Source organism: Peromyscus maniculatus, chromosome 23 (assembly GCF_049852395.1).
Source record: "Peromyscus maniculatus bairdii isolate BWxNUB_F1_BW_parent chromosome 23, HU_Pman_BW_mat_3.1, whole genome shotgun sequence".
NCBI lineage: Eukaryota > Metazoa > Chordata > Mammalia > Rodentia > Cricetidae > Peromyscus > Peromyscus maniculatus.
Genome location: NC_134874.1, coordinates 57,679,966 through 57,693,361, shown reverse-complemented (window position 1 = coordinate 57,693,361; position 13,396 = coordinate 57,679,966). Strand labels below are relative to the sequence as shown.

Below are 13,396 nucleotides of genomic sequence, written 5' to 3'. Positions count from 1 at the left end.
ATCATATACATAATATAAAAGGTAAGTACATGTGGGTAACACATATACATTGTATTGTGTTAGTTACTTTCCTGTTGCCTTAATAAAATAGATGGTAAAAGCATCTTAAGAGAGGAAGGAGGAAGGGTTTGTTTGAGGATACAGATCATCATAGCAAGGAAGTGTAGAGGAGCAGGAGCTGCTGATAAGTGTCTCTTCGGTATCAATAAGAGTAATAAATCACCTCTAGATATATACCCATTCTCTTGTCCTCAGCTAAGATCTGTTTTTGTGTGTTACAAAACTAACTTCCACGAAGGATCCATAGATCCTGCCTTGATGAAGATGGGAATCACTTTTCTATGACCAGCAGAAATTTGCCATTTGTGAAAAACACTTTGCAGTTGAGTTTGGCTCCCTGGAAAACAGGTTCACTACAAAAGCAGCTGGATAGCTCACAAAGGAAAATGTATGCACTATGATCTGTGTGTTCTTTGAAATCATCTTCAAGGTTCTGTTGGTGAATTTTATTGTGAGGCTGTAAAAAGGTGGAAACTCACCTGAGTATATTTAAGAACTGGGACCTTGGAGATAACTCACCACCACAGAATACAAGGGAAAGAGATTAGAACACAAAGACAACTTCTCCTTTTCCTACAGTGCTCTGTATTGTCTCAAAGACTGCTAGCCAGAAGCCATGACCAGCTATAACTGGGAGCTCAGAAGTGTGAACTAAATAAACCACCATCCCCTGGAACTGTGTGCTAAGCTAGACTTTGATCTTCATCAAGTTCTCCACGCTCCAGTATCTTACTGTGTAACACAGAACTAGAACCCAGTTATTCTGGTGATACAGACGCTAGACTAACAGTGTGCATCCTTGGTAGACAGTATTTGGCCAGGCCTTCTTGACTTGCGTGGAGTCCATAATTGAAGATAAAATTCCTATTGTGGTTAGCCTGTACTACCTCTTAATTGGAGTGTGACTGAACCTCAGAAAGTCTTGATCTTTAGACTACAGGGGTTCAAGGCCCTTTATATACTTGACAAATAGTAGTCTCCTGGTTCTTTCCACTTTTCTTGAATATTGGAGGTGCTTTGCAAAAGGTAGGATCACCTTTTAGGCTGGGAACAGTCTTTCTTTTTTTATTTTTTATTTATTTATTTTTTTATTAAACTTTTTGAGACAGGGTTTCTCTGTGTAGCTTTGGAGCCTATCCTAGAACTCACTTTTGTAGACCAGGATGGCTTCGAACTCAGAGATCTGCCTGCCTCTGCCTCCTGAGTGCTGGGATCAAAGGGGTGTGCCACCACTGCCCAGCTCAGAGTATATAATTTTAATACATTTTTTTTTTCAGATTCAACTAAACCACTGGTGCTATTTTTTGTAATGCTAGGGACCAGACTCTGGGCTGTCCTAGACAAGTGCTTTGCTACTAGACTATAGACTTAGCCCTCTTACTTGGTTTTTAAATTAGGACCCATCAACAACCAACTCAGTGTGAATTTTCTAGTGTTTCTGGTGTCTATTTAGGGCATAGTTTATCAGCACTAGTTTCTTCCTTTTTAGGAAGTAGAAGAGTAGCATGGATCAACAAACTTTCCCTGAAGAAAGCCAGAGAAGAAATGTTTAGATATGATGGGTCACATGTAGTCTCATTTTTTTGTGGTATGTAGGGTGAATAGGTGGGTATATTTTAAGCCATTGTTTAAAAATATAAAAACCTACATAGCTTGTGGACAGTATATTAATGGGCCATGGACTGAATTTGGCTCTTGAACACTATCTCGCTGTATTAGCATTTCTAGAGGACCAAAACTGATAGGATGAAAAAATACAGAATTTATTAAGTCAGCTGAAGTTGAAGTATTAACAATAGCTGTTTCACACCTGTGATTGAGAGCCCAGTAGTTTTTTGGTCCTTGAGGCTTGGTGTTTCAGTGGTTAGAGTCGTCCCACAGTGGCTGTCTCACTGGGAAGGCTGAGAACCCAGTAGTTGGTTCATTCTACACGGCTAGGGTGCCTCAGCAGTCCCAATCCGGCCTCAGAAGGATCCTGGAGAACCCCAGGTCTTAAGTCAATAATAGAAATACTGGTTCTGAAATCAGAGAGAGTAGCAGCAGCCACTGCAGGGTAAATCAACACTCTGACAGGGAGGGCCAGGCTTGAAAAAGGAAAGTCAAATAATCTTCCTTCTTCCATGGTCCTTTATGAGGGCTACTGTAAGAAGGTTCTACCCACACTTGGGGCGGGTCTTTCCATATCAGTAAAGGCAAGCAGGACAGTTCTTCAGTTGAGGCTCCTACTCAGAGGATGCTGACTTGTGGCAAGTCAATTTTAAGATCAACCATCAGAGCCAGGCTGATCTCTGGGTTCGAGGCCAGCCTGGTCTACAGAGCGAGATTCAGGACAGGCACCAAAACTACACAGAGAAACTGTGTCTTGGAAAAACAAAACAAAACAAAAAAAGATCAACCATCACATTTGCTGCCCCATGACACATTATTATAGCGAATGGAAATACAAGAGAGATAAAAAAAAAAAAACCATAGCATATTATATGAGGGAAGCTTCCTTGCTGAGTGTTTTTTTCAGTGAGCAACAAAATATTGTACAGTATGAATGACCTTGAAGTTTAAAAAAACCTGTAAGCCAGGCTGCAGAGATGCCTCAGTGGTTAAGAATGTTTACTGTTCTTCCAGAGGACCTGAATTCAGTTTCCAGAACCTATATCAGGCATCTTACATCTACCTGTAACCCCACTTCCAAAGGATCTGATGCCTTTTTCTGGTTTGGCACCTACAGCCATGTGGCATTTATGTGTACATACACATAATTAAAAATAAAATATAATTTAAAAAAAGACATTGAAACCAAGTCAGTAGAAACCTCATTAGTTGGGTATACTCTGACTTTCTCAGAAGAAAAGGGTAGTGGTTATTGGTCCCTGTGTCATGAAGCTTTTGATCTCTGATTCCCATGAAGCAATGCTAAAGCGTATGAGTGGCTGGAAATTCTTAATTAGATAAGTTCAGAGAAGGAAGCTGCTGAATTCTCATTTTAAATTGGACCCAGGAAAGAGACTTGGATATCAAGAACTTGGTTAAGCCCTCTAATACCCATTATGGGATGATGGCAACCTTCTGCCTCTGATGGTCAGTGAATCTCTTAGTTATGTGTACTGGGCATAAACCATCTCAGATTGCCTTGTGTCTTCTCTGAGCTAAGGTAGGAAAGTACTCGAGTGTGAGGGTCTGCCTATTCCTATTTTCAGACAGCATCATCTGATGGTCCCCTGGAGTAGATGCTGCAGAATATCATTCTGCTCCAGGACTTGCTGAAAACATGAAGGGTGCTTATGGAAAATCTCAGAGCAGAGCTGTCCTGAGGAACTGCTCAGTCCCCTAAGGGAGATCTCATTAAAGAAGATAATCGGGAAAATACATGCAGCCTTCAGCGTTCAGGAGATGGTATAGATAGAATGTGTGTGGGTCAGGCATCGTGCTTACAACTTGTAATCTCCGTACTTAAGAGATTGGAACAGGAGGATTGCTCAGAGATTGAGGCCAGTCTGAGCTCCATAGTGAGTTTAGGACAGTATGAACAACCGTGAGGTCTGTCTCCACAAACAAACAAAAACATTGGGTTTGGGGTCTGCAGGACAGCAGGGATACAGAGGCAGAGATCCTGAGTCCTCCTGAGCCCTTTCCTTTGTCTGTGCAGTCTTCCTGTTAGCAGTCTACTGCCAGGGGGTGTGGCCTAAAGCCGGCAGGTGTTTGGATTCCGTCTTAACAAATGTGCAGTTATCACTAGATCTTTTTCCTTCAGGACAAAGTTGCAGAAAAGAAGCTGCAACTACAAATATTGACTCGATGAGAACTTCGGCGATGTGAAGAGGTTGGAATATTGCAAGTCCAAAGCCAAAGTTATCTTAGGCTACCGTTAGCCTTCTACCCGCAGCCATTTATTGCCTACACAAGCCTTCTACCCGGAGCCATTTATTGCCTACCTCAGTGTGTAACCTCACAGATCCCTGGCTTCTGCAAACCTAAGTGTTTTCAGACAGCATCAGGTATCTCTATAGCAGAGATTCCCTAGCTTGGCAGTGACCCACCTCTCTGATGTTTCCACCAATGTATTTTAAAATTACCTTGGTTTACGATTTAACTTGTTCTCTTATATAAAACTTCATGGAACTGATTTGGAGTTGGACTGACACTCAGCGTAACACCAGTCCATGTTTCCAGGACACAGTCACTCATGTTTGGTTCTAGAATAAACTGTCTCTTACTCTCTTTGAGGTGAGAGTTGTGTTTTTACCTCCATGCCCCCTTTGTTTACAAAAAGTCAGATTTATTTAGATAAAGACATCCATAAACAATGTCCAAATTAGGTATGGCCTACTTATGTGACCTTGGAGATTTTAAGGAGAGGAACACTAGAAGAACATTTACGGTGGTGATTTGTTTTGCACTGTAGATCCCCCTTCCACAATCAAGTTACCCAATTTATAACATCACAAAGTATGGAAGACTGTTACTCTGTTAAGTCCTTGAGGATGGTGAAGTGAGGAATGTCTTGGGGTTACTAGCAGGCCACTATGTAGTTTGTTGACCATCAGTGGTGATTTCCTAGTGTTGTCCGCCAGTATTGACAAAATTGTTCCTTAGTGCTTCATTTTTTTAGACATTTCTTATGTGATCTAGAATTAAAGGAGCAGTTAGGTCATCGGGTCGCTTTTCTCCATCACCTACATTTCCCTCTATACCTTTTTAGCTAATGCTAAGTACTGTTTGCCTCAGGATGGCGTGGGTATCTAACTGTTAGACTAGTAAGGCCGTCAGTGGCTTGCTCAGATTTTGTTTAGTGAGGAGGCTCTGTTGACAGCCAGTGGGGAGCCAGTTTCCAATCTGGATTTCCCTTGCATGTGGAATGCTGTATTTTTGGCTTTAATTACTTCACAGAAAGTAACAGGAAAGCTTTGCTCCATCTGCTTCAGGAGCTCCTGCATACTGTCCAAGAGTGTTGTCAGCCCTGCCCTGAGATCCTCAATACACTGCAGCACTGAATTAGAGTATTGCAGTTCACAGAGAGGGAGGGGGACTTGGCCTTCCAAAAGCTGCACACAAAATCTATAGCTTTTCTAAACCTCTTTGATTGCCTAGAAAAATCAAGATTTTTCAGGTAACCTGTGGGTTTTTCCTATTTTTTAGCTAATTTCTTATATTTGAATTTTGATACATGAACTAATTAATATAGATGTGGCAGCTATAGATTATATATTTCTAACACTTTAATTCTTTTGGAAGGGAACAGATAAGGAAATTGGGATCAAGAGCACAAACAAAATTGTCTGTGGAGTTGTGCTGGTGTGTGTGTGTGTGTATAAGGAATATTCTTTTGTCTGTCATTATAGTTGATCATTCTTTATTTGTACACAGAACTTCAGTTCATACCACATCTGAGGAGAGCCCTCAAGTTTTTTAATGTTGTTTGTTTGGTTTTTCAAGACAGGGTTTCTCCATGTATCCCTGGCTGTCCTGGAACTCGCTCTGTCGATCAGGCTGGCCTTGAACTCACAGAGATCCAACTGCCTCTGCCTCCCAGTGCTGGGATTAAAGGTGTATGCCACCACTGCCTGCCTAGAGTCGTCCCTCAGTTTTTTATAATCTCTCACAGTTTAGAATTAGTCCAAGGCTTGCTCCACAACTGGCATTGAGAACCAAGTTCTCCAAATTCATGTTTGTTTCCAAAATGTTCATTACTGGCCCCACTAAGCATTTATGAAGTTCCTAAGTGTTAGATGTTGCATGCAGTTAATCTTTGGACAACACAAGGGCTGGGTATAGCCCCTTCTTCTGCACTTGACAATCCAAGTATAACTTTTTTTTTGTTTTGTTTTGTTTTTCGAGACAGGGTTTCTCTGTGTAGCTTTGCGCCTTTCCTGAAACTCGCTTTGGAGACCAGGCTGGCCTTGAACTCACAGAGATCCGCCTGTCTCTGCCTCCCGAGTGCTGGGATTAAAGGTGTGTGCCACCACCGGCCTGACCAAGTATAACTTTTGACTCCCACCAATAGTAAGAGATGGCTGTCCAATATTACAATAGTGCCCTGTAAGGTAATTTTATGCACTTGAAGGTTTATCCTATATATTCAGTCATTTACATTTTTCCCAGCTTCAAGTATTACCATGTTAAAAAAAAAAAGTCTGTTTGTTTAAGCTTATATAAAATTTGTTTTTTTTTTTTTTTGAGACAGAGTTTCTCTGTGTAACTCTGGCTATCCTAGAATTAATGCTGTAGATCAGGCTGGCCTCCAACTCATCTTCTACCTTGAAAATGCAGAATATATTGTATAGTATTTAATCAGTTACTACCCTGCATATAAATGTGTCTAGCAGAGTTACCTTGGTCCCAGTGTGTTTATTTTTATGTCTTATTTTGGACTTTGAAAAACCATTTAGAATTAGTATTAAAGTACAGAATATCTTTCTTATATTATGAGGCCTATGGAGCTTTTACTATGAAGCATGTTGTAAAATCCATTATCATAAAACAATTTCCCATGGGAAATACTGTCATAATTGAATAATTGAGATTTGTGCACCTGAGGATTTGGTAGAAATATGTTGTAAAAGAAAAATGTAAGTTTTAAAAATAACTTAAAAGAATAAAGCATTAAGTGACCTTAACTTTTTTTTACAACGGGTAGATTCAATCAGTCCCTCACTGTATGCTCCCCACTCCTCTGCATTTCCTGTTAAGGTATAACTTTATGTTCAGTTTAATAAAAGTCATCAAAGTGGGATATTCTTCAACTTTTCTGTTTCTTCGTCTTCTTCAGGGTCCTCAGGAAAATAAAGGGCATCAGAGTCCCCAAAGCCTGAGCCATCCCCCCAGGTAGATGGTACTTCCAAGAAGTCTTTTCTTGGGTCTCTGTCAGAGTCACCCCTGGATTAAGTCAGAAAACCCTTGGATTTACACTTAGCCTGTTGTAGCACTGGCATTGTGTGATAGCAGATTAGTTACCAAGACAGTAGATACACGACACTATAATAGGTCGAACCCTGGTGAATTCCCAGGCTTTAGAACAGTTCTTGATACATAATACTTAGAAATAGGTGCTAAGAGAATGTCTCTTAAAGGTGCTTGGGTATGACCTAAGTTATACACCACGAGAGTATGATTATAATGGGTTTTGTCTTTAAAGTTACAACCATTTTGTGCATTAGTGGTGTATCTTGACTTGTCTGATCCTTTGACATGGAAACTGGTTTTAGAAATCAAGCTTTATTTCATAATTAGAAGGAAACTTGTCTCTAGGAATCTGGAGAGCGATGTCTGATTCTGTCCCTCAAAAGTAACTGGAGTCCCAGACAAGGCTTTGCATTCTGGTACTGTTAACACCCCTCCACAAGTAATTGCCTTGATCTACATATTTAAGACCATTTTCCCAACTGATGTTGGTGTTAAGCACATGTTTTTATTTTTATGTAGTACTTAATATTAAAGTGCATGTAAACATAGAGCTACCTGTATATTAAAATAATTTTGTTTTTACAGGAAGGACGATAAAGACTACGCTTTAAAACAAATAGAAGGAACTGGAATCTCTATGTCAGCATGCAGAGAAATAGCAGTAAGTGAAGTTTTTATTATTACCATATCAGCTGACATAAGGTCTCTGCTGTATTTCCCATCATATGAATTGAAAGCTGATAAATATTTTTCTAAACACATATTTACAGAAAAAAAATTCACTAATTCTCTTAGTGATAATTCTAATTAATTAATTAGTGATAATTCTAAATATCACTAATTCTCAACGTTCCTGTTGTTACTTAATTCTGGTCAATGACAGTCAGTTTTTATATAAAGCTAACGTTCTCCATGGCAGGAGTGGGACTGATGTCTTCACATACACCAGCTAAAATTGAGGTTCTGTTGTTTTCTTATCGCTGTGTCCATTTTTCTTTCGGAAGCACAGCTTTCCATGTGGTAATTAGAATCTCCTTACTCCAAAGGAAGCATTCTCATGTTAATACAGTTAGTAGTTATGCATACACTTAAACTAAACATTGCATCTCTGAGATTGCGTTTTTACTTTTATAAAGCTATGGCTCTGAGCTATTGAGATGGCTCTGTAGGAAACGGTGCTTACTGCCAAGCTAGGTGACCTGAGTTCAGTCCCCAAACCTGCGTGGTAGAGTGAGAGGACCAGTTCCACTGATTTCCTCCTGACCTTCATAAAAGTGCAGTGATGCGAACACATGCACAATGACAACAAATTTATTATTATTATTATTATTATTATTATTATTATTATTATTATTTCTTTTATGTGTTTTTTATTTTTTTTATTTTTTGAGGGTTTCTCTGTGTAGCTTTGGTGCCTGTCCTGGAACTCACTCTGTAGATCAGTCTGGCCTCGAACTCACAGAGATCCGCCTGGCTCTGCCTCCTGAGTGCTGAGATTAAAGGCTCGTACCACCACAGCCTGGCTGATAATAAATTTTTAAAAAACTGTGGTTCCAAATGTATGTTTCCTGGCTCTGTAGTCAGACCTTCATGGTTATATATCCCAGTCTCTACCTGTGTTATTGCTTTAGTTTTCCTGTCCGTATATAAATGTGACTACTATAATCTAGAAATACTCATTTAAATAATCACACTCAGTTCATAGATTCATGCTAATGTATCGTCAAAGGATGGCCATTTGTTGACAGGACATTAAAGTAGGAAAAATGAAGATAACATAAATTTGGGTCTCTGAGTCTTAAGTAATTTTACACTGCTGGGAAAAGAGACTCATAAATCTTAACAGCACAAATTAGTGAGCCTGGTGTTGTGATAGAAATATTTGGGAAAAGGAAAGAATAGTTGTTGAATAGACATTGGCAAGGGGTTTATCTCCATGGTGTCTTCAGCCATGGGACCTAGCCATTTCTCTTGAGCAACCCAGAGCATGGCAGTTGTAGCAGGCCTTCTTCTGGGGCCATGAGACAGCACCCAAGTAAAGACACAGAGACTTACTATTAGTTATCAGTGCTCAGCCTTAGTTTAGGCTTGTCCCACTAGCTCTTACTTTAACCTGTTTGTCTTCATCAGAGTTCTGACTTGGTGCTTTTTACCTTTCTTTCATTCTATATGTCCTACTTTGTGTCTGGCTGCCTAGCTGGCCCCAGGTTGCTCCCTTCCTTCCTCCTTCCCTCCCCCTCTCTCCCCTCCCCTCTCCAGCTCCTCCTATCTCTCTACTGCCTAGCTATTAGCTGTTCAGCTTTTTTTTTTAGACCAATCAGGTTCCTCAGGCAGGCAATGCAACACATCTTTACATCATTAACAAAGTCAGCACAAACAAATGTAACACACCTTTACATAGTTAAAGTAATATTCCACAACAAGCAAAAGCCTGTATCATTTTGGAGACAACACACACACACACACACACACACACACACACACACACACACACACACACACACGGCACTGGGAGGAGCTTAATCTACTCAAGTAGAGTCACTCCATTAAATAGGGTTTTTAAAATTGTATTTTCATGGATAGTATTTTATTACAGTTAACAAACTAAATAACAATACATCTGAGCATCATGAACATAACATTTCAAATGTGAGACTGAAATTTACATTGATCAACTTAGAAGATTAGTTTTGGACTATTTAATTTGACCTTTAATTGCTTATCCAGAGTCCAAAGGGCCTAGGCAAATGGCTATAACTGTTTTAACTTTATTCTTTAATAAAACTAAATATAGGTTTCTATATGGCTTTTTTTATGCATCCTTAGTTTTGGTTAATCCTTCCCTCTATGTCCTGCCTCTGTGGCTGGCAGTAGATGATGGCTCAGACCATCCCCAATTTTTTTCCAAAAGTATACAGATGCTACATCACTATAAGGAGCACAGAGGGCCCCCCAGTGGTCACAAACCTTTGGGGCAGCCCCCAGCATGCCAACAAGAGACCTAGAAATATATAAACTCCAAGCAGTGCTCCAGGCACCAAACAAGCCTAGCTAGTGGGCAGCAGTGGCTCCTTGTCCACAGCAGCTGTGGAAGGACCCAGGCGCTTTTGGCTACGCTCGGCTCCCAGGGTGGAGGCAAGTGTCTCCATCAGTGAATTTCCTACAGACGTGGCTCTGAGAACCTTAAGAGAATTTTACAGTGGAATCAACATGGAACAGTGGAGGAGTACGCAGGGGAAACCAAAACCAATCTCCAGCTAGTTCACTGGGGCAGTTAGCAAGTGGATCATGTGGACTTGGGAGGAGCAGCTGACAGTGGTAAACCGTCTGGATCCTTTTGTTTCCCTAATGTGTTCAGCCACTAATTCCAGTGTGGCTTCTAAGGTATTTCTCCATGTTAGGTGAATTTCAGTTAACTATTTTTCCTACTTCTTTAATTTTTTTTTAAATTTTATGTGCCATGGTGTTTTGCCTGCATTTATGTCTGTACGAGGGAGTCCAGTCACATTGAGTTGGATTACAGAAAATTGTGAGCTGCCATGTGGGTGCTGGGAATTGAACCTGGGTCCTCTGGTAGAGTGGCCATTGCTCTTAACAGCTGAGCCATCTCTCCAGCCCAATTTTTCCCACTCTTGACTCTTGAGATAAGATATTTATACATCAGTGATAGTTCATTAAACTCTATTCTACTTACACAGGTCAGTCTTAACAAACTAAAATTCATTAAACCTTGCATGGTGATGTAAGAAGTTAGGACTAATTAGGACTGATGGTGGAAATAAAGTGACTGGAAGGGACAAGGGGAGCTTTTAGTGCTGATAATGTTTGGGGTCTTTTTTGATCTGGGTTTGGTCCCAAGAGTTTAATAGGTGAGAATTCATTGAGTTTGACATTTGTGGTTTGTGTATTTATTTGTTCCATGGCATGTGTATAGTCAGTCAAAGGACAGCTTACAGGAGTGGGTTCTCTCTGCTGTGTAGGACCCAGGAATCACCTTCTGAGCCATCTCATGGCCATGCATTTATTTATTTTTTATTATTTTTTAAAAGTTTACTGGCAATTAAATAAAAACATCACATTAAAATTAATCATATCCAAAGTCTATACAACTTAATTAACTTATATATAGTTGGAATTGGCATTTAAAAAAGAAATTGTGAAGCTTCACATTAAATTTTATGCTCACTAACAAATGTATTTTCGTATTTATCTACCACCAAACAAATGACAAAATGTTTTTTTTGTTTGCTTTTTAAAGCCAGGGTCACTATGCAGCCATGGCTATCTTGAAACTTGCTATGTAGACCAGGCTGACCTCAAAACTCTGCCTCCTAAGTGCTGGTACTAAATGGTAGATAAACTCAATTGAATTTTGGATCAAATGTGCGTGTGCTTGCCTATATCTCAATAAATGTAAATGCATTTACACATAAAGAAATCAAGTTAAGGCCAGGCGGCATTGGTGCACGCCTTTAATCCCAGCACTCGGGAGGCAGAGCCTGGCAGATCTCTGTGAGTTCGAGGCCAGCCTGGTCTACACAGAGAGATCTGGGACAGGCACCAAACCTACACAGACAAACCCTGTCCCGGGGAAAAAAAAAAAAAGAAATCAAGTTATTCTACATTAACTTGGGGAGGAATTTTTAATGCAGTCCATTTATAACTTCCCTTTTGTGACTTTTCTCTATTTGGATAAAGAAATCTTCGTGGATCAGCAGATTCGAGGACTGTCTAAGTACGGTCTGTTCCATACTGTCCATACCACTGTCGTTGTTCAGTCTGCCGGTGACACCAGATCAGAGACTCACCACCAGGCAGGGCAAAGCCACTAGCTTTGCCTTTGGTTGGGGTTATTTGGGCTATTTAAGGTCCTTTGTTGATACATCATCCATCTAGCAATATATATATATATATATATATATATATATATATATATATATATATATATATATATATGTAGTTAGTTAGTTAGTTAGTTGGCTAGTCCATTTCAATTTCTAAAGAGTGCCTTCTGGAAGTATGATTTAGATCAATAAATCATACTTTGATTGAGAAAATTGATACCATAATATTGTAACTTTAAAGTTAATGGAAAGGCATACTTTGCATTTTATAAGATTTTTTTTAATATTTTATTTTTTACAGACATTAAAGACTTTACATACCTCTGTTAATTTCATCCTTCATGAGTGAAGTTTTAAAACATGAAATATGTTTTTTCATACTGAAATGGAATTATTTTAAATTTTAATTTTCAGGGTTTTTTTCCCCGCTGTATTCTAAAATAGAATTACTTTTCTTTGTTATATCTTATATTGTATACCCTAATCCCTTTCTAAATTCCCTAGGATGTTTTTGGTGGTTCCTTTGGGCTTTCTAGTAGGCTAGCTACACTTTCCTCCATCTCTGTGCTTTTTCGTTTTCCTTTTCCCATCCTGTAGTGCAGGCCAGGCGCTCACATAACACCGAGTGCTGATGGGAGTCGGCAGCTTCCACTCTCAGGCCATCTTGAGGGAAGTGTTTTCAGTTTCACCACTTTCCATAGCTGCCATCAGTTGAGCCTAGAAAAAATCCTTTTAATACAGGTTTCCGGAGGAATTTTCCATTGTCATACTGTTTCATCACATGCTTTCTTCCATGTATACTTAAGTGACCATATTGTCTTCCTTGGTTAAATTGATAAATTATACTCATTTCCTTGAATATTGATTACGTTCCTGAGGTAGCCCGTGTTGTATTTTACGTTGATGGATTTGAGTGGCACGTACATCATTAAGGACTTTGAGTCTGACTTTGTGGGATGCTGGCTTATCCTGTCCTTTCTTATACAGTGTTTCTGTCAAGTTGTGATACTGAGATTGTTACAACTTTGCTTATGAAGTAGGATGTTATTTTTCATCCTCTGTTTTCTGATATTAGCATTTAATTGGTATTTCTTCTTAAGCATTTAATAGAATTCACCTACTAGTATATTTCCTTGATAGAGTTCTTCAGATTTACCTCTGTTGGTGAGTGTGAGTTACTGGTGTGGAGTTGTTCACATGCTCCCTGCTGCTCCTCACAAACGCAGCTTCTCCAGCCACCCTGTCCCCTCTTCATGAGCATTTGCTTCGTCCGCTCTCCTCTTACCTCTTCTCCTTGGGCCTGTGTTTCTCCACTTTGCTGACTAGAACCTTGCTCCATTGGCTTTTTAGCTATTCTTTCCTACTATAAGTATTTAAAAATATAAATCCCTACAAACTATGTTTTATTTTCATGACACAAATTTTGTTATGTTTATTTTTTTATTATTTAGTACAAGATATTTTCAGTTCTCTTTTATCCATTATTTAGAAGTCTGTTGCTTAATTTATATGTCATGAGGCTTTTCTGGATACATTATCATTGTTTGCTGCTCTTTATTTTCTTTGTGTTGAGAGAAAAAGACTGTTTCAGAGAT

At 39.4% G+C, this 13,396-nt stretch overlaps 1 protein-coding gene across 12 annotated transcripts in view; it reads left to right on the top strand.

Moving 5' to 3' along the window:
* The window catches only part of Cdk8 (cyclin dependent kinase 8), a 68,999-nt gene that overhangs the window by 20,269 nt on the left and 35,334 nt on the right, over positions 1-13,396 (top strand). For all 12 annotated transcript variants that reach the window (XM_076561319.1, XM_076561317.1, XM_076561318.1 and 9 more), the window contains exon 2: positions 7,543-7,618. In XM_076561319.1, coding sequence (XP_076417434.1) covers positions 7,595-7,618 — 24 coding nt within the window. In that variant the 5' untranslated portion in view covers positions 7,543-7,594. The remainder of the gene's footprint in view (positions 1-7,542; positions 7,619-13,396) is intronic.